Here is a 22472-nt window from a genome sequence, read left to right on the forward strand (position 1 = left end):
TATCACTTACACCCAAGGGTACTTTCAATAACTTGTCTTATATAACAAAAACTTGTCAACTTAACAGTCATGAAGAACATTGAGCACTAGCCTAATAAAAAATAAGACTTTATTCCTTTGATCATCAAGTCAAAGTCCATAACTTATTATTCTCAATTTCTTTTCTCACTTATTTCTTATAAATTATATTTTTATTCACATCCAAGCCAATTCTAAAACTAAAGATTTCCTTCCACACCATTAAAGCAAAATACAGAGCATACATTTGTAACATAGAAACCAAAAAACAACCTTTGTCAGAAAAATGACATTTGTAATCTCAAACCTTTCTCCATCACTTGTTCAAAAGCCAATATTTTCATTTCCATATACAAAGCTTGAATCACTTTTAAATTAGAAGAAAGGTAATATTATATTTGTTTGAATCTATTATAGAAATAATTTATGATATTACAAATAGTTTAACAACTTCCATGACCCTTAACCAAAACTATTATGTTTCTTCTTTATATCTATTACTTCTTCCTTTGAAATGATAATATAATTATTTGTCTATGTATTTCAATTTAAAATGTAATTTTAGTAAGGTTTGAGTACAAGGAAGAACAAATTCCGAACTCTCGATGTACTTCAGTTCATTAGATTGTGGATGTGCATTTGAAATTTTTGGACTTATACAGGATTATTACTAGATTGGTTGGACTTTGAGTTTGTAGATTATTGTACATTTTTGTAATATAAATGAGTTTTAAAACTGATGTAGTAAAAAAAAAGAAAATATATAGGCCCGGCCCTAAAGCCTTTAAAGAGGGCTTAGGGTAGGGTAAGGGCTTGAGGTTTAGACTTGTGACCCGGCCCGACCCGACCTTATGCTGACTTTAGGGCCGGGCCAACCCGACCCTAATATTTGAAGGGCTTTAAATGTTTAGGGCCGGGCTAGCCCGACCTGACCCATTACCCACCCCTACCGTCTAACCTAGTCGCCAAGAACAATAATGAGCACTGGGCACTAGCCTAATGAAAAATAGGTTGACGTCAGTAAAAACTCATTCCATACTCTTATTTGTCTTTGTGTTCTTCAATGTTAAATGTAATTTTGGTGAGATTTGAGTACAAGAAATAACGGATTTATGTCAGTGAAAGCTCATTCCAAAATATGTCTTGTGCATTTTAACTGTAATTTTGAAATATAAATATGAGTCTCTATGTACTTCATTTTATTAGATTGTGGATATGCATTTTAAATTGTTTGACTTATCAAGAATTATTACTAGATTGGTTGTTATTCAAATTTCAAAGTGGTGGGACTTTGAGTTTGCAAATCTTTGAAATTTTTTTGTAATATAAATGAGTTTTAAAACTGATGTAGTAAAAAAAAGAAAATATATAGGCCCGGCTCGACTCGGTCCTAAACTGTTAAAGATGGCTTAGGGTAGGGTCAGGGCTTGAAATTTAGACTTATGACTCGGCCCGACCCTGCCCTATGGAGACTTTAGGGCCGGACTGGCCCGACCCTAATAATTGAAAGGCTTTAAATGTTTAGGGCCGGGCTAGCTCGACCTGGCCCATTGCCCACCCCTACCACCAAGTCATATACAATTGTTTTCTTTATTAGTTTCTCTCCTGCCCCACAATAGAGTTGGTGCCTTGGTGGACTGCGAGCTTTAACACGGACATAGTTAAGGATTTATCGGAATTATGATAGTCTTAAAAGCTGAAAAGTTTTATGGAATTCCGACATTTTCTGACTAAATCTCCAAATTTACATTTTTTTTTTACTATATATAGTCAAAGAGTTACTGATCTCATTTAAATCAGGCTTGCTAATGAAAAAAAAAAGTTATTCTCTATTTTATCAAACACCAAAATATTCAACAAAATTTCAAGTTTTTTTTTCAAAATCACAGACTATGAACAAGGATGGCTACCATTTGGTTGGGATATTAAATCTTGATTATTGAAAGATGGTGTTACATAACAATGGAATAGTCGTCTACAAAGTACAAACTTGCAACTATCCTACGTCACAATGTTGTTGTTGGTTCCGAGAAAGTTCAGTGCAACACTTAAAGTCTTAAATGGAGTTGCTTATAGCATCTCTAGGTGGTGGAGGTATCACTTGCATATTTGAGGGCGAAATTTGATGCAATTATCTGCAAAATTTGACCTTTCTAGGTGGAGGCAAATATCAGTTGTAAATTTGGAGTAGCGTCTACCATACGCGACATTGATATTGTCGTGCGACATTACCACTGTAGCCCAAGTTGAAAAAAAAAACACATTCCCACTGTCACGCCATATTGAAAAAATAACAAAAAAAAGAACCCACGCGACACTGGCAATGGAGCGCCGCATCTGCATCCAAAACTGAAAATTTGCACGGATGCAGCTAGACAGGTGATATCTCCACATTTGCCTCCACTTAGAGATGGTTTTTCACAAAATTCTAAATAATTGAGGCAAATATGCTGGTGATACCTCCACCTAGAGATGCTCTTAGTAAGACACTTTTTTTACTATAAGTCTCAAAGTATGTTACTTTTGGAAAGAGCATATTGAACATGAAAGAGTTGACTAGGGTTGTTTAGGGGTGGGAATTTGGCCCTGACCGACCCGATTCTAAGCCCTATAAAGCCCTTACAACTAAAGTCCTCACAGAGTTTAGAAAGCGGTCGGTCGACCCCAATGCCTGCTAAAAGCTAAGGTCGTCGGGCTAATGTTCTGAAATATAGGCCCGACCCTAACTAAGCCCTAATTATAATTTCACTATAAAATACACAACTAAAACTATCCAACTCCTTGTTACATATTTTCAATTAAAATAACACTGTCATTTGTAATTTATCACTTACCGTATGGGTACTTTTAATAACTTGTCTTATATCATAAAAACTTGTAAACCTAATTGTTTCTATCTCACAACTCACGTACACCTCACAACTCCCTGTCTAAGTTGGTGGGTGTTTTTTCTTGTTAGGTATTGTGCCATAATTTGTGTGTATTTTCCGAATTAATATGTGTCGAGAAGATCCCAAATGAACAAGATTTAATTTAGATACCAATGAAAATTCTCTTAATGAAATCATGGACAGATTGCATATCTTATATTTTTTAAAATCCAAAATATTCAATGAAATTATGAGATTCTGTTTGAAATCAAGAACTAGGGATACTCGATCACATTGATTTAACGTTGATTTCTTAATTTAGGTTAAATATTCTGTTTGTTAGAGTTTCGTATATTCATAAGGAATCCCTATTCTGAATTTCATGTGCGATCACGAGAAACCAATTTTCATGCAAAATACAACTTTACCCAAAAAAAATACAAGATACAACATTTAACTTTGGTTGCACTCGTGCAACTATTGGAAAGAGTTTGCATATTGCTTTACAAGGAAAAATAAAAATGTTCATGAAAAATACTAAAATATTGTGGGAGAGACATTGAAAATCTGATTTAAGTCATGAACCATCATGGGCCCAACCATCATACCGTAGGTGTTATTTTCATACGTCTGCACCAGGCCAGTTTTTGTTTTTTTTAATGGTAAATCAGGCCAGTTTCAGGGCTCTCGGAAAATAATATCTCATTCGTGGTAGAAATATATTTGTAGTTTGTAATTTTTGTATATTGCATTATCGAAAATAATAATATTTGTACTTGAAAAAGAAGTAAAAATTCAAAATTCAAGATTCAGGACAATGTAGAAAACTTTATAAATAACAAACCTTCGTCACAGCTTCCTCTTTAAGTTAGCTTCAATAGCTTATTTATATTCCATTCTTCTCATTAGTAGAAACCGCGAAAAGATGGTTGGGGTATTATCTCCAACGTCAACAACAAGTAAATGGCTAGGCTTCGTGACTGCCGTTTGGGTGCAAGCAATTTCTGGAAACAATTACACCTTTTCAAATTACTCAGATGCATTAAAATCTCTCATGTCCTTAACACAACTACAACTCAATAACCTCTCAGTCGCAAAAGATGTCGGTAAAGCTTTTGGAATTCTCGCTGGCCTCGCGTCTGATCGTCTTCCCACTCCAGCAATTCTACTTATCGGTTCACTCGAAGGGTTCATTGGTTACGGCGTTCAATGGCTCGTGGTCAGCCAAATAATAAGCCCCCTCCCGTACTGGCAGGTGAGTTGACTCATTTGCGTCAATGTTACATTCCTGTTCATTCATGTCACAGTAATTACGGTCTAAATTTTAAACTTATGTGTTTACAGATGTGTATATTTTTGTGTATGGGTGGGAACAGCACAACATGGATGAACACAGCAATTTTAGTGACATGTATGCGCAACTTCAGAAAAAATCGTGGTCCTGTCTCTGGAATCTTGAAGGGTTTCGTTGGTCTCAGTACAGCAATCTTTACCGATATTTCCACAGCTATTTTTGCAAATAATCCTGCAATTTTTTTACTCATGCTAGCCGTTGTACCCGCTTTGGTTTGCCTTTCCGCGATAATTTTCCTTCGGGAAGTTCCTCCAGATACAACTACACCTGAACAAGAAAAACAAGAATCTTATTACTTTCAAGCGTTTAACGGAGTCTCGGTAATTATCGCAGTTTATCTTTTAGTTTTTGATACAACAGGAAACCATGGGCGTACACTTTCTTTAGCATTTGCTATTGGACTACTCTTTCTTTTAGCAAGTCCATTGGCTGTTCCGATTCATTCCGCGTTTCTGAGTCGGTTGTTCAGTTTGAATCGGGATGTGGAAAGTGAAGTGCATGAGCCGTTATTACGTAGTCAACAAAGTCCAACTGAGTCGCAAGAGAAAACGGAGGTGGGATCTATTAATGTTGAGATTAAACGACGACCATCGATTGGAGAAGATCATACGATTTTGGAAGCAGTACGGACTTTGGATTTTTGGATCTTGTTTGTCTCTTTTCTTTGCGGAGTAGGTACGGGTTTGGCGGTCATGAATAATATGGGGCAGATGGGTTTGGCTCTTGGGTATGTGGATGTATCCATTTTCGTTTCCCTTACGAGTATATTCGGCTTCTTTGGACGGATCGGATCTGGTTCCATATCAGAATATTTCCTTGAGTAAGTTGTTCAACTTTCTTTGCACTTTGTTTCTGAGTTGAATAGGGGACCAACCTTTACGATTACGCACCCACTATAAAGGAATAGTTCCTTAGCATTTCTTTGTCTGAACTAATTTGCACGACAGTACACAGTAAATATGAGTCAAATTTGTTATTACTTAATACACAATATTTGTATGTCCCACACACAATAGTTAGTTTATTTGTTTCTGTTTTTGTTTGAAAATCCATGTGAGCTAAAAAGGCGCTACCTGAAATTTGCTATTTCAAATATTTAATTATATACTCAATAATATTTAATTATATAGTGAGGTGTAGTAAATTAAATTCGGGAAAGGGTACATTTGGAGAGGTCCGGGTGTTGGGGTCTGGACGTCTGGTGTAGGTGAGCAACTTATTTTCCATGCGTACAGTCTCAACTCTTTGTAACAGCGAGTGCAAACGACAGTTGACAGCTGAGAGCATGGAATCCAATGAATCTTGTCATGTATATAGTAGTAAGACCACACAAATTGTTGGACCACTATGAACAGTTAAGTAGAAAGGTCGCAACCTACGACTTAATTAAAAGATATTTTGAAGGACTACGGACCCAATTGCTATATTGTTAAGTTACTATTTTTTTAGTAATTATTATTGAAAAATAGTTATGCTTGCTTAATGGTGTATTATTTACTTCAGTGATCTGTGTATATTGTCGAACATCCAGTGATCCTGTTTTAGATTTTCGTTTTGTTTAACCCGTTATACTATTTTTTGGTAGGTATGATTAAATTAGATTAAAAATGGAAAAAATAAATTAAGTGGTTTAGGAAGGGGCTGACCCTTATTACCTTCCCTCCATATGGATGTTATTCTGATGGGTTGAAGCTTACTCAAGCATAGAGAAGCTTTTAACAAATATGATTTACTGTATCTTGTTATACAAATATGATTTTACAGTGTACTTTTAACTTTCAAAACCATATGGTCTGTCGAATTAGTTTTTTCGGCATATTTGTCGTGTATATCTCTTTGGCTTTGTCAACAACTCAATTTTTGAATATTAAAGTGAATTAATAATTTAATATCACTGAGTTTTGATGCATACTACACACTTTTAATATTCTGGTGTTACAAGTTTTTCGCATGTGTGATCATATAAGCCATAATAGTACTTTTCGTGTAACACTGGTTAGTGACTTTGTTTGTGACAGAACCCAGAAGTGCTTTTCTCCCTTGAGTGAACAATTTCATTATAATTTAATTGGTTTTTCTAGTTGAGAAGTTTAGAGTGGCATGTTTTTTCGGCTCATCTTATTGGGATACCTTTTAAGCATTAACAACACGTTGGGGCAGGTTGTAATTCAACTTGATTCTGGTAATTTACTTATTTATATTTTTGTTATATTGGATAACCTGCTTCTGGTTACCACTTACCAGTTTCCCCCACCTTTAACGCTTGACTTATAATTTATAAATTTACATATGAGCAAGAAAAGTAATCATCGGCCTGAATCCCAGTCTAGTAGTTTTACTTAAAGCTGGTTTTTAAGATCGTAAAAGTGCACTCTCGGTCAAGTTTAAATGACAGCCCTTCTTATCACATTACCTTGTTTTTTCGAAGCTATGACTTACCTTATATTGATTGGAGTGATCTTCTCTTTAGTTTACGAGCAAGTAGTTGTTATCAATTAGACATCATGCACTGCTTTTCTTATATCATAAATTGTTAATCTGTGATATATATTGATTGCAGGAAAGGTGCAACTCCAAGACCTTTATGGAATGCTGCTTCTCAGATTCTAATGGCTGTTGGATATGTCGTCATGGCCATTGCACTGCCTGGATCCCTCTACATTGGTTCGATTGTCGTTGGAATATGCTATGGAGTTCGTCTTGCTGTCACAGTTCCAACTGCTTCTGAACTATTTGGCCTCAAATACTATGGATTGATTTACAACATCCTCATCTTAAATCTTCCCCTGGGCTCTTTCCTCTTTTCCGGACTGCTCGCTGGCTTCTTATATGATGCAGAGGCAACTCAAACCGCAGGAGGTGGCAACACATGCATAGGGGCTCACTGTTACAGACTTGTATTCATGATCATGGCTTTGGCTTGTATTATTGGGTTTGGCTTGGACGTGTTTCTCTCTATCAGAACGAAAAGTTTGTATTCTAAAATCCATGCTATCAAAAAGCAGTCCAAGAAATCTGCTGTAAATGCGAAACCCATTAAAGGCTAAATCTTCTTTGTAGAAGATTCTTTTGATTGTTGAGAAAAGTTGCATCAGGATGTCAGGAAGATTGCAAGAATCACACTTCAGTTTCATAGTATGCAAGCTTACAACACAGTGGCCTCAGAATTTGAGTGGTGTTTTGCTCAAGTGATATCTTCTAGGTCAGACTGAAGTAGCAGGGTATAAGTACAACAACCAAGTAGGCCCTTTCTGAAGATATTTGGCCTCCGGTTCTGATGCAGAGCTACTGTGATTCCTTTGTTATCTGTGAAATGTACCGGGCGGTTGTAACTAAATTGTGTATTGATATCTTTTTTGTTGCGTGTGCTTTTGAATTGTAGAATCATCAATCTCTAAGATTCTTTCGTTCTTTCACCATGCAGTCTTCTTTGGATACCATTACCACGAGCAGCGAGCCCACGACACTACAGTCCAATGGATCTGAATTGCTTATTTTAGGTATTCGAACTACTTCATTAAGAGTGAATGATATAATCTCTAGCAAGTTCACGGAACCAACGTTCTAAAAAACTAGGAGTAGTCAGGCAGTGGGTGAGCGCCTAACGTGCCGCGCCACTGCCTATAGGCGTCCCCCGCTAAAAATATTTTATAATATATATATATATATATATATTCGCCACACACCATACTACAATAAATGAAGAAAATAAATATTTACCATAATTTAAAAAATAATTCAAACAAAGTACTTGTTACAAAAGGGAAAGTGATATGCTCGAGTTAATTAGTTGAATAGGAAGACCAAATAGCAATTTCATATAAAAACACATTCTCTTTCTTATAGTGGCATATAATTTATATTGGGTTCTAGACTTCTAGTCTTTTAAACTCATTCAAATCTTAAGTCTTTATAGACATTTTATTTTTGACATTTAATAATTTTTTGAAAAAAAAAAAATAAAATAAAAATTGAGCCAATTAGTCCACCTAGCCCAACTAATCAGCCATCTAAATTTGTCTAGAGGCCGATTAGTCTGCCTAGACCACTTTTTGAACTGACTTGGGCTTAAGTGAGTCAGTTGGGCATGGCCTAGAGCCTAAAGACTGCCTATACCAATTTTTACAACACAGGTAGGGGTGTCAATGGATTGTGGACAAGGCCCTTTAAATTCTTGAAATGACTGAATACCTACCAACTTGATTTTAAGTGGCTTCGCTATATAAAGGCCATTGGTGGCCATTTCGGATTGTGGAAAATCCATTATTGAACGGATTCATTATTAAATAATCGGAATTTCAGATAGTACATTTTTCTTGATATACTACTGCAATTAATATGGAGCTGCCCCTACAGAGTATCAAAAATATCTCCTGAGGTGAACTCTTGGCGGCCAGGGCTGGAGCAGGAGTCCAACTCTTTGAAGTTTAAAGTGATTGCTAATGAGAATTAACGTATTCTAGTAAAAAAGTAATGATAATAACATATTCTATGACAACTGATATACTGATGTACACTTGAATCTGTCTAGTTTGGCTGTCCCACGTCAGAAGTACCACAATCACAATGTTTTGATTGACACGCCATGCAATTTATCTTGGACGGCGATGCATGAGAACCTCTTTGTTCTTGTCTCATCGTCCGCAATTGCTAACTCTGTAGTGTTTACGAAAGCTCACATTATCCCTTGCTTCAGAAGCGTCGCGTGCAATTTCTTCAGGTAATGAATACCCTACATCACGCTCCAACACTATCATTTCAACTTGGGAGTGAGAGAGACTTCTTGCTATAAAAGAGACTTCGTAAACCCTTTCTCCAGCTCGGTGGTATACTGTAATTTGTAAATTTAACACCCTATTTTCAAAAACGCTCACAAAATAAAACCATTTATGGTAGTTATCAATTTGGAAATTTTGATGAGAATTTTGTCGGGTTTGACAAATTCATTCAAATCTATCTAATAAAAAGCAATAGTGTGGGGCCGCAGGGACTCCATCCAATGGTTGTTATTGTCTTTTCTAAGTTGTGACGTAGCAAAATAAAATAATCCAAAAAGTATGCTTCCTTACAACACACGGATCTACTGGATCTTATTTTCTCATATCTTCAAACAAAACATCTATGCCCTATTCTTCCTGCCGCCGTCAAAAGTTGCTATTTCTAAGTTTTTGCCAGTTAGATTCATTGATGTACCAACTGCGGTCGGGAGCAGCAACCACCAGTAGCATTTCAAAGCACCAGGTCTCCCAAGAACATGATTCTTATCCTCAACGACTACAAATCTCGACGGGCCCATACCTCCGGTGGGAGCTCTCAGCAGGTTGCAGTCCAGTAGACCCCTCAGAGAATTAAGAGAAGTCGCCAAGGTTAGTGGTCATCCGTCATCCACACAAGCAAGTACATATGAATTTTGACTCATTGGAACTGTCTAAACTAAAATTTAGTATATGGCATTGGATTGGTACTAAGCTATCTTATGCGTGATATATATTACGCTTTTCCACAAAGATTTGTTGGAATGTGCATCCCTTTCTTTGGTGGGTTGTTAGGACTCTTTGGAGGGTCGTGTTTGCACCAATATCTTATTTTGTGAGTGTGAATATCAAACTCCTTATTTGCAACTCTATTCTCCCAATTGCCAGAGTTTTATTAATACAGCCTTTGACGAAACATGGTCAAGTTGAAATTCCAAGTTTTAGTTCCAATCTCGGATATGTTGTTTGCGATCAAAAAGTTATTTCTACCGTCACAACTCACTAGAAATTCCATCATAATTGTCATATAAATGACGCATAATATGTTGTTCGTGCAGTATCTGAAACATCAGCATCACCAGTGTCCAACTCCTATTACCACTTTACCTCCGTTATCATTATTACACCCACACACATGTAATCAATCAAGGCATAGCTTTGATGCACCCGCAAATTTATCGGCTAGGGTCGAGCACACGTGAGTTCGAAACCGGTATGGTGGCATTCATGGAAGCCGTAGAGATCGTCGGTTTGTCTACGCCAGATTCGTGCCTTGGCATACTTGCCGATGATGCCCTTTTGACATGCTTAACTTTCCTGGGGACTCCTCTCAAATTGCAATTGGCAACCATTCGGCGACCTCAAGATTTTCGACTTCGAATAGTGGTAATATATTGGAAAGTAATGGGAGTCACCAAATCACATTTGTTCATTCAAATCCTTCCAGTGGTGGCAACCGTCTGCTGCTCTTCTAGGTCCCATGAGGTGCGGTTGTGGAATCGTCTTCAATATCGGTGGTTCGACACATTCTTTTTGAAGGGTGCAAATCTGCTAGGTTCAAAGAACTCTGCGGGAGGCATTTGCCGCTTTATCTACGAACCATCACGCCGCGGAAGTTCTCTTGTATGACATCCAGACTTGCAAACTTGAGCTGAAATTGACTGATACATACTTCAACTGCCGTGAGAGGGCATATACCTTCTCCTATACATTTTAACCCCTTAGACACGATGCTTCTGTGGAATGGCGTTCTATGGGGTCGAAGGGGATCTGGCCTTGTTCGTAAGTTTGATCTGTTTTCAGACTACGGTGGTGGTGGTTTTCATCCCTCTGGGAATGAGGTATGCTTCACAATTGTACTTGAAAAGTTTATAACAATATTGTTGTGGAATAGGTGTACAAGTTGGCTTTTCGTCGAATCTGAAAATCACTGTGATAAAATAGTAGTATCTGTTAGCTAACTACTTTATTTTTGTTCACTATTAGTGGTTTCATTAAACTCAGAAGTGTGGGATCTTCGAACGTTTAAGCTCCTATGGAGTGCCCCTTCTTTGGATCGACTGTTATAACATTTAATGCTCATGGTGACGCCATCTATCGCGATCCCGAGGCGTAATCTCAAGATGTAACTTCGCAGCATTCATGTCCGTCGCACCCCTTTCTCTGATTTCGAACGGTGGATGTTGTCAACTATTCGGACATTGCCACAATCCCCTGTGGATCGGCCGCGTGCTTGACTTTGCCACGTAACCAACCCGACTCATTTGTTGGGTTGGTAACCATGGATGACCATGAAGAAATGTATGCTTCGCTAGGCTCTATGAAATAGGTCGAAGGCCACCCATCGGGTGATGATTCGATCCCGGTGATGCCGAGAGGAGGAAGATGAAGATGATGACGATTCGACGCCGACGGTGACCCTTTATTGGGTGATGGCCCGGATGTTGATAGTGATGTGGATGATATGAGCAATGATGAAGGTGATGATAGTGTAGATGACATTGAGGACTACGCATTTGATGATGGTGATTTTGGGATGGACACCGAATTTCTCGGTGGAGGCCTATTGGATATTGTAACGGAGGACGAGGGACGATAACGATAACTATAGTCAGTTGATGGAGTCTATTAGTAGTGGGGGACGAGGAGAACTTTGGCTTCTAAAATTACAATGTCTTCAAATTATCCTCATATTTTGATTGGTGAGAGAAGCCGAAGTTCTTTGGCGACTCATATTTTGACCGGTGAGAGAAGCCGAAGTTCTTTGGTGATTAGGTAATGTAATTAGTGTCGATTATGGATCAAAATCAATAGTTTGTCATTGGGGAAAATTTTCATGCTTTGGTTCGGTTAGAGCAAATTAGAGATGCCGTGAGCAAAATGTACATAAGATTGGAAAAAGTTAAGGAAGAGAAACAAATTTTTTCAATGTAATTCTAAATTCGCTTTATATTATTTCCTTTCATCTTCTTCCTATTGCTGAGAATCACGCTCTTCAATCAATATATTAGTGTAAGTCGCGCGTTAAAATATGGAGTGTCGGTAAGCGCCAGCACGCCGAGGCCTCGGGTCGTGAGACATACCCTAGTACTTAATAAAACATTCAAATATACCCTGCATTGGAACTAGGGGTGTGCATGGGTACCCAAATACCCAAAACCGAACCGAACCCAGAACCGAATACTCCGGTTCTGGGTCCTTAAATGCTAGACCCAATAAAAATGGGTCTAAAGAACCGAACCATTTAAGAACCGGAACCGATGGGTAAATACCCGGTGGTTTTATGGGTACCCGATGGGTAACTAGAAAAAAATACACATATTTCTCAACCAATTTGGTTATTTGTCTGGATCAAACAAATTTTCAGACATGGTGATTGTCTGATTGACCAGGCCCATTCGTATTGGACCATTAGTAGTGAAAAGCTATAGGGGTGGAAAGTGCAGCGCCAAAACAGAAGTAATTTTAAAAAGGTTAAAAAGCTATAGACAGGAAATAGGAAATTAGGAATACATTAGTACATAAGTACATTACGTCATTAACTCATTACATACAAAACAAATATATAATATTTTGGGCGGGAGAGATGAGCGCCAAAACAAAATTAACATAACCTTAGATAAGTGACTCTGACTGAACATTACATCTGGGTTTTCATGGGTTGCCTTGCTAGTGATTGTGAGCAATAGACTATCCAAATCCAAATATTCTTGCAAGCCCTTTTGAGCTTTGAGGTAAATTCCTTCACCCCTCTCTCTTTCTCATCTTTGTTAATGTATGTATAAACTATAAAGTAAAGGCAAGTTTCTGATGTTGATTTTTATTTTTTATAACGAACTTTTTAAAGAATGGTAGCAAGGTTAGAAATTTATGAGTGGTCCTTCGAATGGGCTAAATGGTTTAAATATTTATGTGAAATGAATGTATATCAGTTATCAAACATAGCAAAGAATGATGGATTTTCAAGGAAATTGAGTATAGTTTACAATTTCTATTGTGTATTTGTGTTTTAGTTTTAACCATTGTTGTTTAACTATCTTTGAGCAACCGAAAACCGAAAAGAACAAGTTTACTTGATTTAAGGTAATCATTAGGATAAAAACTATTGATTATTAGAACTAATGTATCGTCATAGACCAACTCATTTTGGTCGCCGAAATTAAACCCACAATTTGACGTTGACCAATTGTCGAATTTCACCGTGTAAGTGTCTTTTAATGCTCGTTTTACACTACCGCTTCACTTCCCCGAACGGTGTGAGGGTTTGGCACAAAGTTTTTTTTTTTTCACTCAAAGTGTTTTGACCTTAGATCTTGTTTACGATAATGAAGCTATTGGTGAACATCTTTCTTTTTCACAAAACTCTTAAGTTCTCGTAAATTATAATCTTTTGATCGTTTATAATTTCGTTGCTTTTGATGAGTCAGACTTATAACTTGTTTTGTATCGCCATGATCATGTAGAATGTCTAAATCTTACATTTGTTTTCCATGATCATGTAGAATGCCTAAGCGAAAAAATGCTATTGATTCAGTTTCTGGACAACCTCCTACTGAGGGTGATCCAAAGCGTAGAAAAACGTCTCTTGTCTGGAATGAATTTGAAGAAATTGAAAAGGATGGAAAAGTTACTTCAGCTCAGTGTAAGCATTGCAAAAAGATTTTAAGTGCAACTACTACAAATGGGACTAGTAGCCTGATAAAACACTTGTCTCGATCATGTAAGGAGTTCAAATCCGAACGAGGGGGATACCAAACGACCTTAAAGGTGGATGATGAACAAGGAGGGGTGAGTTACCAAAACTTTCAGTTCGACCATTCTGTAACTCGTGAAGCAATTATCAAGATGATTGTTTTGCATGAATACCCTTTTTCAATGGTTGAACATGTGGGGTTTAGAAAGGTTTTGAAGTCAATGCAACCAACATTCAAGTTGTACAAGAGGACCACAGCTAGAAGGGATTGTATGAAGTTGTACGAAAAAGAAAAAAAGAATCTTTATGCGAGTTTGGGAAAGCTCCAATGCAGAATCAGTTTCACAACTGATTTCTGGACATCAGGTCAGAATATTAGTTATATGGCTTTAACCGCGCAGTACATAGATGACAAATGGAAGCTACAAAAAAGGATTTTATGTTTTTGCACTGTGAAAGGTCGACATACAGGAGAAAATATTGGAAATGTTGTGCTGGAAAAATTGTATGACTGGAATTTAGACAAGAAGTTGTCAACTATTACACTGGACAATGCAGCTTCAAATGACGGTGTAGTGCGGAGATTTTTCGAAACTTCAGCCTAAGGGGACACTTCTTTTGGATGGTCAATTACTTCAAGTGCGTTGTTGTGCACACATTTTGAATTTGATTGTTCAAGAGGGGTTGAAAGAAATAGAGGGGGAGCTTGAAAAAGTTCGAACTACTATCAAGTTCATCAAAGGCTCACCTCAAAGACAACAAAAGTTTGAAGGTGTCTGTGCCCAAGCTCAAGTCCCAACTAAAAGGTTCATTCAAGATGTCTGCACTAGATGGAATTCAACATATAAGATGCTTGAAGTAGCACTCCAGTTGAAAGATGCATTAACACGTTATGCCGAAGTTGAACCAGATTTCAAGTGTGGTCCTTCCGAAATGGATTGGGAGAATGCAGAACTTGTTGCAGATTGCTTGAAGGTATTTTTTCATGACACTCAAATTTTATCCGGGAGTTCCTATACAACTGTGAATCGGTATTTTGATCTGTCGTGTGATGTCTATTTACAACTCTTGGACTGGTGCGCTTCCGAGGATCATTTCATTTGGGCTATGGCCATGAGGATGAAAGAAAAGTTTGTGAAGTACTAGAACATCACGAACGTGGTCTTCTCATTATCGTCAATATTAGATCCGCGCATCAAGATGAAGTCAATCTCATTTTACTTTCCTTTGATATATGGCACTGAACATTCTCCAGAGAAGATAACAGAGGTAAGTGATATACTTACAAGTTTGTACAACGAGTATGCAACTCGGTCTTCTAAGCCAAGTCAACCCTCCTCATGGAACACTAAGACTAGTAGCAAGGCTTCTGGCAGTAAGAGGGACATTGGTGCTAATGCAAGCAAAACTTCTAGGCCAAAGCTAAGGCGTTTTGAAGCATTCCTTGAAGATAGTTCGGTGGATGTAGACTTGAAGAGTGAGTTGGAGATATATTTGGAAGAACCAGTCCTCCCAATGCAGAAAGGGATAGGCTTGGACGACAAGAATTTCAATATTTTAAACTGGTGGCAATATAATTCTCCGAAGTATCCTATCATGGGTAAAATAGCTCGTGATATTTTAGCAATTCCTCGCATCATCGGTTCGCATCCGAATCCGCATTTTCTACCGTGGTAGGGTAGTTAATCGATATCGATCAACTATGCGACCACATACTGTTGAAGCATTGATATGTACTCGATTGGATTAGAAAGAAGTTGGAAGGTAATAATATTGTTTTTATATATGGCAAACGGCAAACCTTTTTATTGTACAATATCTCATAGTTCCATTTACCAAGTGTTTCAATTATATTTTGTATATTATAAGGTGCACTGGATGGGGACAAATATGCATTTGAGACAGTTGATAAGGCTATTGATGAGTTTGAAATTAACGAAGATTGTGGTGATATTGTGGAACCCGAACCCGATCCTGAACCTGAAGTTGCTGCCACAAGTGTGCCTATTCTAGACATATGGGAAATTGATGAGGATGAAGAAGCTTAATGGGTAATCACTCTAACCTCGACAAATATTTTTAGTAATCGTTTTGTAGCTAACCAAACGCTAAAAATAGCTTCTCCTTTTGAAAGATAACAGTAGTCCCAACTCTTGTAGAAGAAATATGACGACTTGACATTTTGGATGGAGAATGGAACAACTTTTGGAAGACATGATCTAGCACCATTACTAAAATAATATTAGATGTATATGGTAGGGTGTTAATCTTTTCACTGCTGGTGATTCTTTTTATGAAGACTATTGTAACAAGCGACCATACTTGGAGAGGTATTCTCTTTGCTTGACAATGCTTTATTTGCATATATTGCTCTATGCACATAGTGCATGTAAGGCTTTTGCTATATATGTAAAGCTTTGCTAAATAGGTGGTGTTCAAATAAAATCAGAAAAACTTTATTAGTATTTAATATCTGTATATGCACTGCATTGGATCCAAGTTTCCTTTATGGATGTCAATGAATGCATTGTTGTCCAATTTAGTTGTGTTGAAACTTTATGATTGCAAACAGTGCAAGCAATTGCCAGGTTTGGGTAAGCTAGCATCGCTTATCATTGACCACTTCGAGCCGGTTACACATATTGGTAGTGAGTTTTATGGAAATTGGCATAGACAGTAGTAGTGGTGGTGGTATGATCACATGTTTTCCGAACTTGAAGAATCTCCAATTTCATGGTATGAATTTGTTGGATGAGTGGGAGTGCCTTGTCTCTCCTCGAACCCGACTCTAAAATCCCCAGAAAAGTTAAAGGTACCGCCAAATCTTGGCATACTAGAATTTCTTGAACGTCCCACTATAAGTGAATTGGATTCTGTTAAATTTCTAGGCGGTGAGCTTTTGGGAGTTTCGAGTTGTGATGGTGGATTGTATCTATCTTTTATTTATGGAGATGTAGCTTCTGCCCTTTGGGAGGTTTTGGTTAATTGTTTTGTGGCAGTGTGGCACCACCTTACCTCCAAAAACTTTATTACCATCGATTACTAAATCAATTAGCTAAGGCGATGGCTTCTTTGGACACGGATGTGAACATATATGTTACCAGTTGAAGTGAAGCTCGGCGGGGTGGTTCAACCGTGGTGTGCTAGACCATCTTCAAAAAAGGCTCGATTAAAAGTTTGATATCAAAAAGTGGAACGCTGTTTTCTCTTTGGGCTTGGGATATTGTTGTGGACAACCGTAAGATTTGCGGAATCATATCATGGATCTCTCAGATTGAATGTCAAGCTAATCAAGCTAGTGCGACCGATGATGAATGCACCGCTTGTTCGGGCGTATGCAACCATGCATTTCACTTCCATTGCATCGGTCGTTGGCTCAAGACCCGCCAAGTGTGCCCATTAGATAACAAAGTGAATGGGAGTTTCAAAAGTATGGCCACTAGGATTATACTGATCAAGCAACGTATGCTTTTGACTTGCTTATTGAAGATTCCCCGGCGAAGTGTTGAGCTATACTTTTGGTTTTTCTTTAACTATTCCTAATGAAGTACACTAACTTTTTAGTATGTGCTACGCATACATGTAATACCCTCCAGTCTTTGCCGAATTCTATTTCATACTACTTTATTTGGTTCATTACATATTTACATTACTTAGGAAGTTAGGACTTAGGAGCTCATTTTTCTGTCCTATTAGACTTGTAGCAGCATATTTATGCCACTTGGTATAAAGAACTAGAACCGACGGGTACCCGATTACCCCGTGGTTCTAAGCAGTTCTGGTTCTGGTTCTTGTTAATATAATAATAAACCCGATAGAACCGGAACTGATAGGAACTGATGATGTCAGACCCAAACCCAGAACCGGTCAGAACCGAATCGAACCTGACCCATGGGCACCCCGGCCTAATTGGAACTGACATGGGTCATGGGTGTAAACCAACACATTATAAAATATATATAAATGTAAAGGGCATGAATATGTGGATATGTAAAATCTTATATGACACACACACACATATATATATGGAGCAAGAGTGTGAGGGGAGAAGATAACCTACACAAGATGGTTTGTGTTGTTTGTACTGTTGTTATATACTCAATTATGCATTCTAAAATTTGTTGTCCCCAAGTACTAGGTGTGGTTTCCTAAGATTCCCATAATATATAAATAGAATTGATCATTTATATAAGTTCGAATTTATAGAGAAATTGTCAATTTAATATGGTATCAGAGCCTCTGGTTTATGAGAAATCTCAGGTTCAAATCCAGGTTTAACTCCTACCAGGTGAATATGTCTAGTTATTCTACATATGTATTTTCAGCGTGTCCCGCTAAGAGTGAGTGTAGTTCCACTTAGGTCTCAAGACTATCCTAATATATAAATAAAATTGACTTTTTACATAAATTTGAATTTATAGAAAATTTGACAATTTAATATTACAATACACATATGCCACTAGGATCACTACTCACCGCGAAATCCTTGACATACCAAATTACCCTAGGATAATTGGTACAACATGACAATTCTTGTACTTTTTCTCTTTTGGCATTTAAATTGAAGGTTGGCAGTTTAGCATATGAGCATTCATGTTCATGCAATTTTCGTAATTTTAAATGGAATCTCATAATTCTGCCCACATATTTTGGTTTTTGATAAAAAGGTGTTGAAATAATAAAATAGGGTCGAAATATGTAAATTATGGTTTTCGGAGCGGTGGTAATTCCGACAATTCTGAAATCCCGAACTAAGGCGTTTAGGAAAAATAAAAACAGGCGGCAAAGTAAAGCCAAAGAGAGCCAATAAATTGTCTCCTTCTGTTGGGGGTTGGAGAATGAGCCTATATATAGAAGGCTGGGTTACTGGGTATAGTATTCTAGTCCCAAAACCTCCAAAACTACTAGATTACCACGGAACTATGCCAATAGAATGAGAAAAAGTGACTGGTTTGCATTCTTTACGCCACATGAAAAGCCCACATGTGAAGAAGGCACGGGTGAATTACACTAGCAGTACGTCTAGCACTCTTCTCTCGTGATATCTTCTTGGTTCCAAGCTCCACCTCTTTAATGGGTGGCCCCTCTTTATTGTCTTTTCCCTATTTTCTTCCCCTTCCCTAAAAACGTCTGTTCTCGAATTCTCTCTTAGGGAAAGTATAGTTGGCCTATATAGCTAAAGTTACCTAACACACACTTATATCACATTTTACATAGTATTTCTTTATTCCAATATTGGGATTTGCACTTGTTTTTAGAGAAGGAACATGAAGAAACCATCAACATTTTCATTGGTTGTTAGCATCAGATTGTCTCTTTGGATTGGTTTATTGATCGTCTCTCAAGTTTCTTACATTCTAGCGTATGGTACTACTCTCTCAAACTATAATCCATATTTCTTCCAACATTTTTTTCATTTGAGTCATATGTTGAGATTAGTTTATATTTGTTTTATTCCGTAATGCAGATGGACCTCTATATGATTCTTCAGCTTATACAGAGGTACTCATTTTCAGTGATGCATTTACTTTGTTTATACAGATTAAGTGGAATGCTAATTGTGTTTATTTGCATTATTGACGTGGTACGTAGTGTAAAAAAGACCCAGAGAGCCCGCTATACAAGGGAGGAATTCTCGAGAACCATATTCCACCTGTTAACCATAGCCTCGATAATGCCGGAACGGGAGTCTACTCTCCAGCTTTTGTCTTGAGCAATCTCACACAAGGCACCAAATATTGTTTCTCCAGTTATGTTCCAGTTTTAACTCTTTTCTTGTTTCTTGCTATTATCATTTACGATTTCGCAAGTATGTACATTAATGTGCAACATAGTCCCTTCTCATGCTTCTGAAAGTGAACTAACACTGGTGCACGCGAGTATTCTGCAGGCCCAATTAGAAGTATCCCAGAGAGGCAGAGCTAGATCATTAGTTGTACTTTTTCTAGAAATCGTTTCATTTGAGTAATTTATAATAGAATCAAAGTTTGACTGGCTCCAGATATGTTTAAGTTTAGCTTCCAAACAACTGGTGGTGCGTATAATGCACCTCTGTACTATTCATTAGGAATTTAGGACACCTTATGTGAGTATCCATCTCATTAATTTCAATTAGAAGGGCAGTTGTTGATTTCTTGGTAAGAGTATCTGGTTTTCTACTTTTCTTGTGGCTCTATAGGGTTAATTGTTGTTGAAAAGTCCATCACAATCTAGTTTGTTCACCAAAATTAACCACCGACTAGAAATTTATTATGCAAATATAATGAGTCGAGTAAATCAACTTATCAACCTCATGAAATAGGTAGGAGATGTCATACGTATTCAACGAGCCATACATCTAATTACCTTCTTGTATAGTATGAAAGTAATATCTTATGGGTGTACCATCTTTGTGTTTGCATACATTTACAAGTTCAAGAAGTGCTGAGCCGAGTTTATAAATCACAGCCTGGGTCCAAATCAAGGGTGCAGAATCTGCTCAAATAAGGGCAAGTTTATCCACAGAGCATAAGAACTCCACCTACAAATGTATAGGAACTGTTATAGCCAGGTCTGGATGCTGGTCTTTTCTTAAAGGAGGATTTGTTCTCAATTCTTCATCTAATACATCACTCCTATTTTTCCAGGTACGAATATTTATAAATACAAACACTTGACATTAAAATGTGATCGCAAATATTAATACTTAGTTTAACACTTCTTCTTTGCAGAATGCAGATGAGGGCCTAGTCGATATTTCAATTGCTAGTTCTTCGTTGCAGCCATTTACTGATGAACAATGGTCAAAGAATCAAGAATACAAAATCAATACAGTAATGACACAAACTTTCCCCTAGTATCCTATTCTTCTTTTTGGCTTTTACTCATACTTGATTGATGCAATGTGTATGTCATTGCAAATTGTACTAGAAATAGTAACTATTATCTGATAATTGACGTTTAACTCTATGGGATCCACAAGCTTCATGGAATAATGCAATTTGTTTGTTCATAGGAAAGGAAACGTGCCGTAACCCTCCATGTCTCAGACACACAAGGAAATATAGTTGAAGGGGCTCAGATATCCGTTCAGCAAATTTCTAAAGAATTCCCATTTGGCTCTGCAATAGCTAAGACCATTATTGGTAATCTACCTTACCAGGTGATTCTAATGTGATCATGTGATGTGCCACCTAATATCTAGTACCATATTATCGGGAATGAAAAATCTAATGTTGTTTTCATCGTTAATACAAAATTCAGGATTGGTTCGTTAAGCGGTTTAATGCAGCAGTCTTTGAAAACGAGCTCAAATGGTACGCTACAGAACCCGAACAAGGCAAGATCAATTACACCATAGCAGACCAGATGTTGAAATTTATTCGGGCTAACCAAATAGCCGTAAGAGGTCACAATATATTCTGGGAAGATCCTATTTATGCTCCCCATGGGTTCGAAACCTCACAGGAGATGAGTTAAAAACTGCTGTCAGCTTGCGTATTCAAAGCCTAATGAGCAAATATAAGGAAGAATTCATTCACTGGGATGTCAGCAATGAAATGCTTCACTTTGACTTCTATGAGCAGAAACTTGGTCCAAATGCTACCTTGGATTTTTTCAAGACCGCTCACCAATCTGATCCGTTAGCCACCCTGTTCATGAATGAATTCAATGTCGTCGAGACTTGTACAGATGTTAATTCTACTGTTGATAGTTACATATTGAGGGTCAAAGAACTGAAGAGAGGTGGGGCAACAATGGATGGAATTGGTTTAGAGGGACACTTCGCTGTACCAAACCTTCCTCTGATGAGAGCTGTGATAGACAAATTGGCTACATTGGGACTTCCCATTTGGCTCACTGAGATTGATATCAGCAAAACCATCGATAAGCAAACGCAGGTACTAAAATTCTTCTGCTGCCTGCCTTAAAAAAAGAGGGTATATATATGGCCTAAAGAATGTGCGATGGAGGCTTACGCCTGGCAACTATGGGCGTTGCCTCGGGACGCCTCACACTTAAGCGCTTCCTATGCATATACACATTACTCAACGCTTCTAGCGTGTTTTAGCCTCAAACGCCTTTTTAAAACATTAATTCCGACCTTATTTATTTTTATTTTATTATTTCGGTTTAAGAGTTAAAATGGTTTTCTTCCTATGCATTTACAGGCTATTTATTTGGAACAAGTATTGAGAGAAGGATTCTCTCATCCTTCTGTGAATGGGATAATGCTATGGACTGCACTCCATCCAAATGGGTGCTATGAAATGTGTTTAACGGATAACGAAATTCATAACTTACCAGCTGGTGATGTAGTCGACAAGCTCCTACAAGAATGGCAAACTGGGGAAAGAAAAGGCAAGACAGATGAACATGGTTCATATAGTTTTTTCGGCTTTTTAGGAGAATATAATGTGAATGTGACGTATGGTAGCAAATCCATAAATTCGACATTTTCACTATGTAAAAGTGATGAAACTAGACACTTCAGCATCAAATTGTAACTCATCCATGATTATTTTTAGCTCACATATATAGGTAAAATCATATCGTTATTTGTAAGCATTTCACGTCAAACTATAAACTTGAGTCATTCCATTTTAAGGAGTTTTATAGCAAGAGTTACGAAGCATGGTAAAATCCCTTCAAACCTTCGTTACCAAAGCTTAATCTGTATTTAGAATGGAGAGTTTTTAGACTTGAGAACCGCATGGTTTGGGGAGAATGCAGAGATGAACCTGATTGAGAACAATTACAGAGCTGATCATGCACTGATTGACTGAATAGCACATTGTTGTCAT

The 22472-nt window shown here is 37.5% G+C and overlaps 2 protein-coding genes across 3 annotated transcripts; both read left to right on the top strand.

Moving 5' to 3' along the window:
* The first annotated feature begins 3732 nt into the window (after window positions 1–3732).
* On the top strand, window positions 3733–7658 carry LOC147519994 (protein NUCLEAR FUSION DEFECTIVE 4-like). Of its 2 annotated transcripts, none has more exons than XR_015212398.1 (3): window positions 3733–4143; window positions 4233–6424; window positions 6803–7658. XR_015212398.1 is itself a non-coding variant. In XM_086591501.1 (3 exons), exons 1-3 carry the CDS (start codon window positions 3814–3816, stop codon window positions 7287–7289), a joined length of 1647 nt encoding a protein of 548 aa, XP_086447627.1. In that variant the 5' UTR covers window positions 3735–3813; the 3' UTR covers window positions 7290–7658. The 2 variants fall into 2 exon arrangements, 1 of the variants encoding a protein (XP_086447627.1); XM_086591501.1 differs by having other exon boundaries at window positions 3735–4143; window positions 4233–5062.
* An 11162-nt stretch (window positions 7659–18820) lies between these two features.
* On the top strand, window positions 18821–22275 carry LOC147519995 (endo-1,4-beta-xylanase 5-like). Its single transcript, XM_086591507.1, is given in 9 exon segments — window positions 18821–19056; window positions 19157–19191; window positions 19282–19438; window positions 20137–20315; window positions 20400–20501; window positions 20684–20830; window positions 20932–21112; window positions 21115–21569; window positions 21840–22275. Coding segments are annotated over 9 exon segments (1692 nt in total). The 5' UTR covers window positions 18821–18956; the 3' UTR covers window positions 22176–22275.
* Window positions 22276–22472: the final 197 nt, after the last annotated feature.

Source organism: Coptis chinensis, chromosome 2 (genome assembly GCF_015680905.1).
Source record: "Coptis chinensis isolate HL-2020 chromosome 2, ASM1568090v1, whole genome shotgun sequence".
In the NCBI taxonomy this organism is placed as follows: Eukaryota; Viridiplantae; Streptophyta; class Magnoliopsida; order Ranunculales; family Ranunculaceae; genus Coptis; species Coptis chinensis.

Coding starts and splice junctions, on each gene's coding strand:
- LOC147519994 (XM_086591501.1), top strand. CDS start 3,814: ATGGTTGGGGTATTATCTCCAACGTCAACAACAAGTAAATGGCTAGGC. Junction 4,144..4,232: donor GCCCCCTCCCGTACTGGCAG/GTGAGTTGACTC, acceptor ATGTGTTTACAG/ATGTGTATATTTTTGTGTAT. Junction 5,063..6,802: donor ATATCAGAATATTTCCTTGA/GTAAGTTGTTCA, acceptor TATTGATTGCAG/GAAAGGTGCAACTCCAAGAC.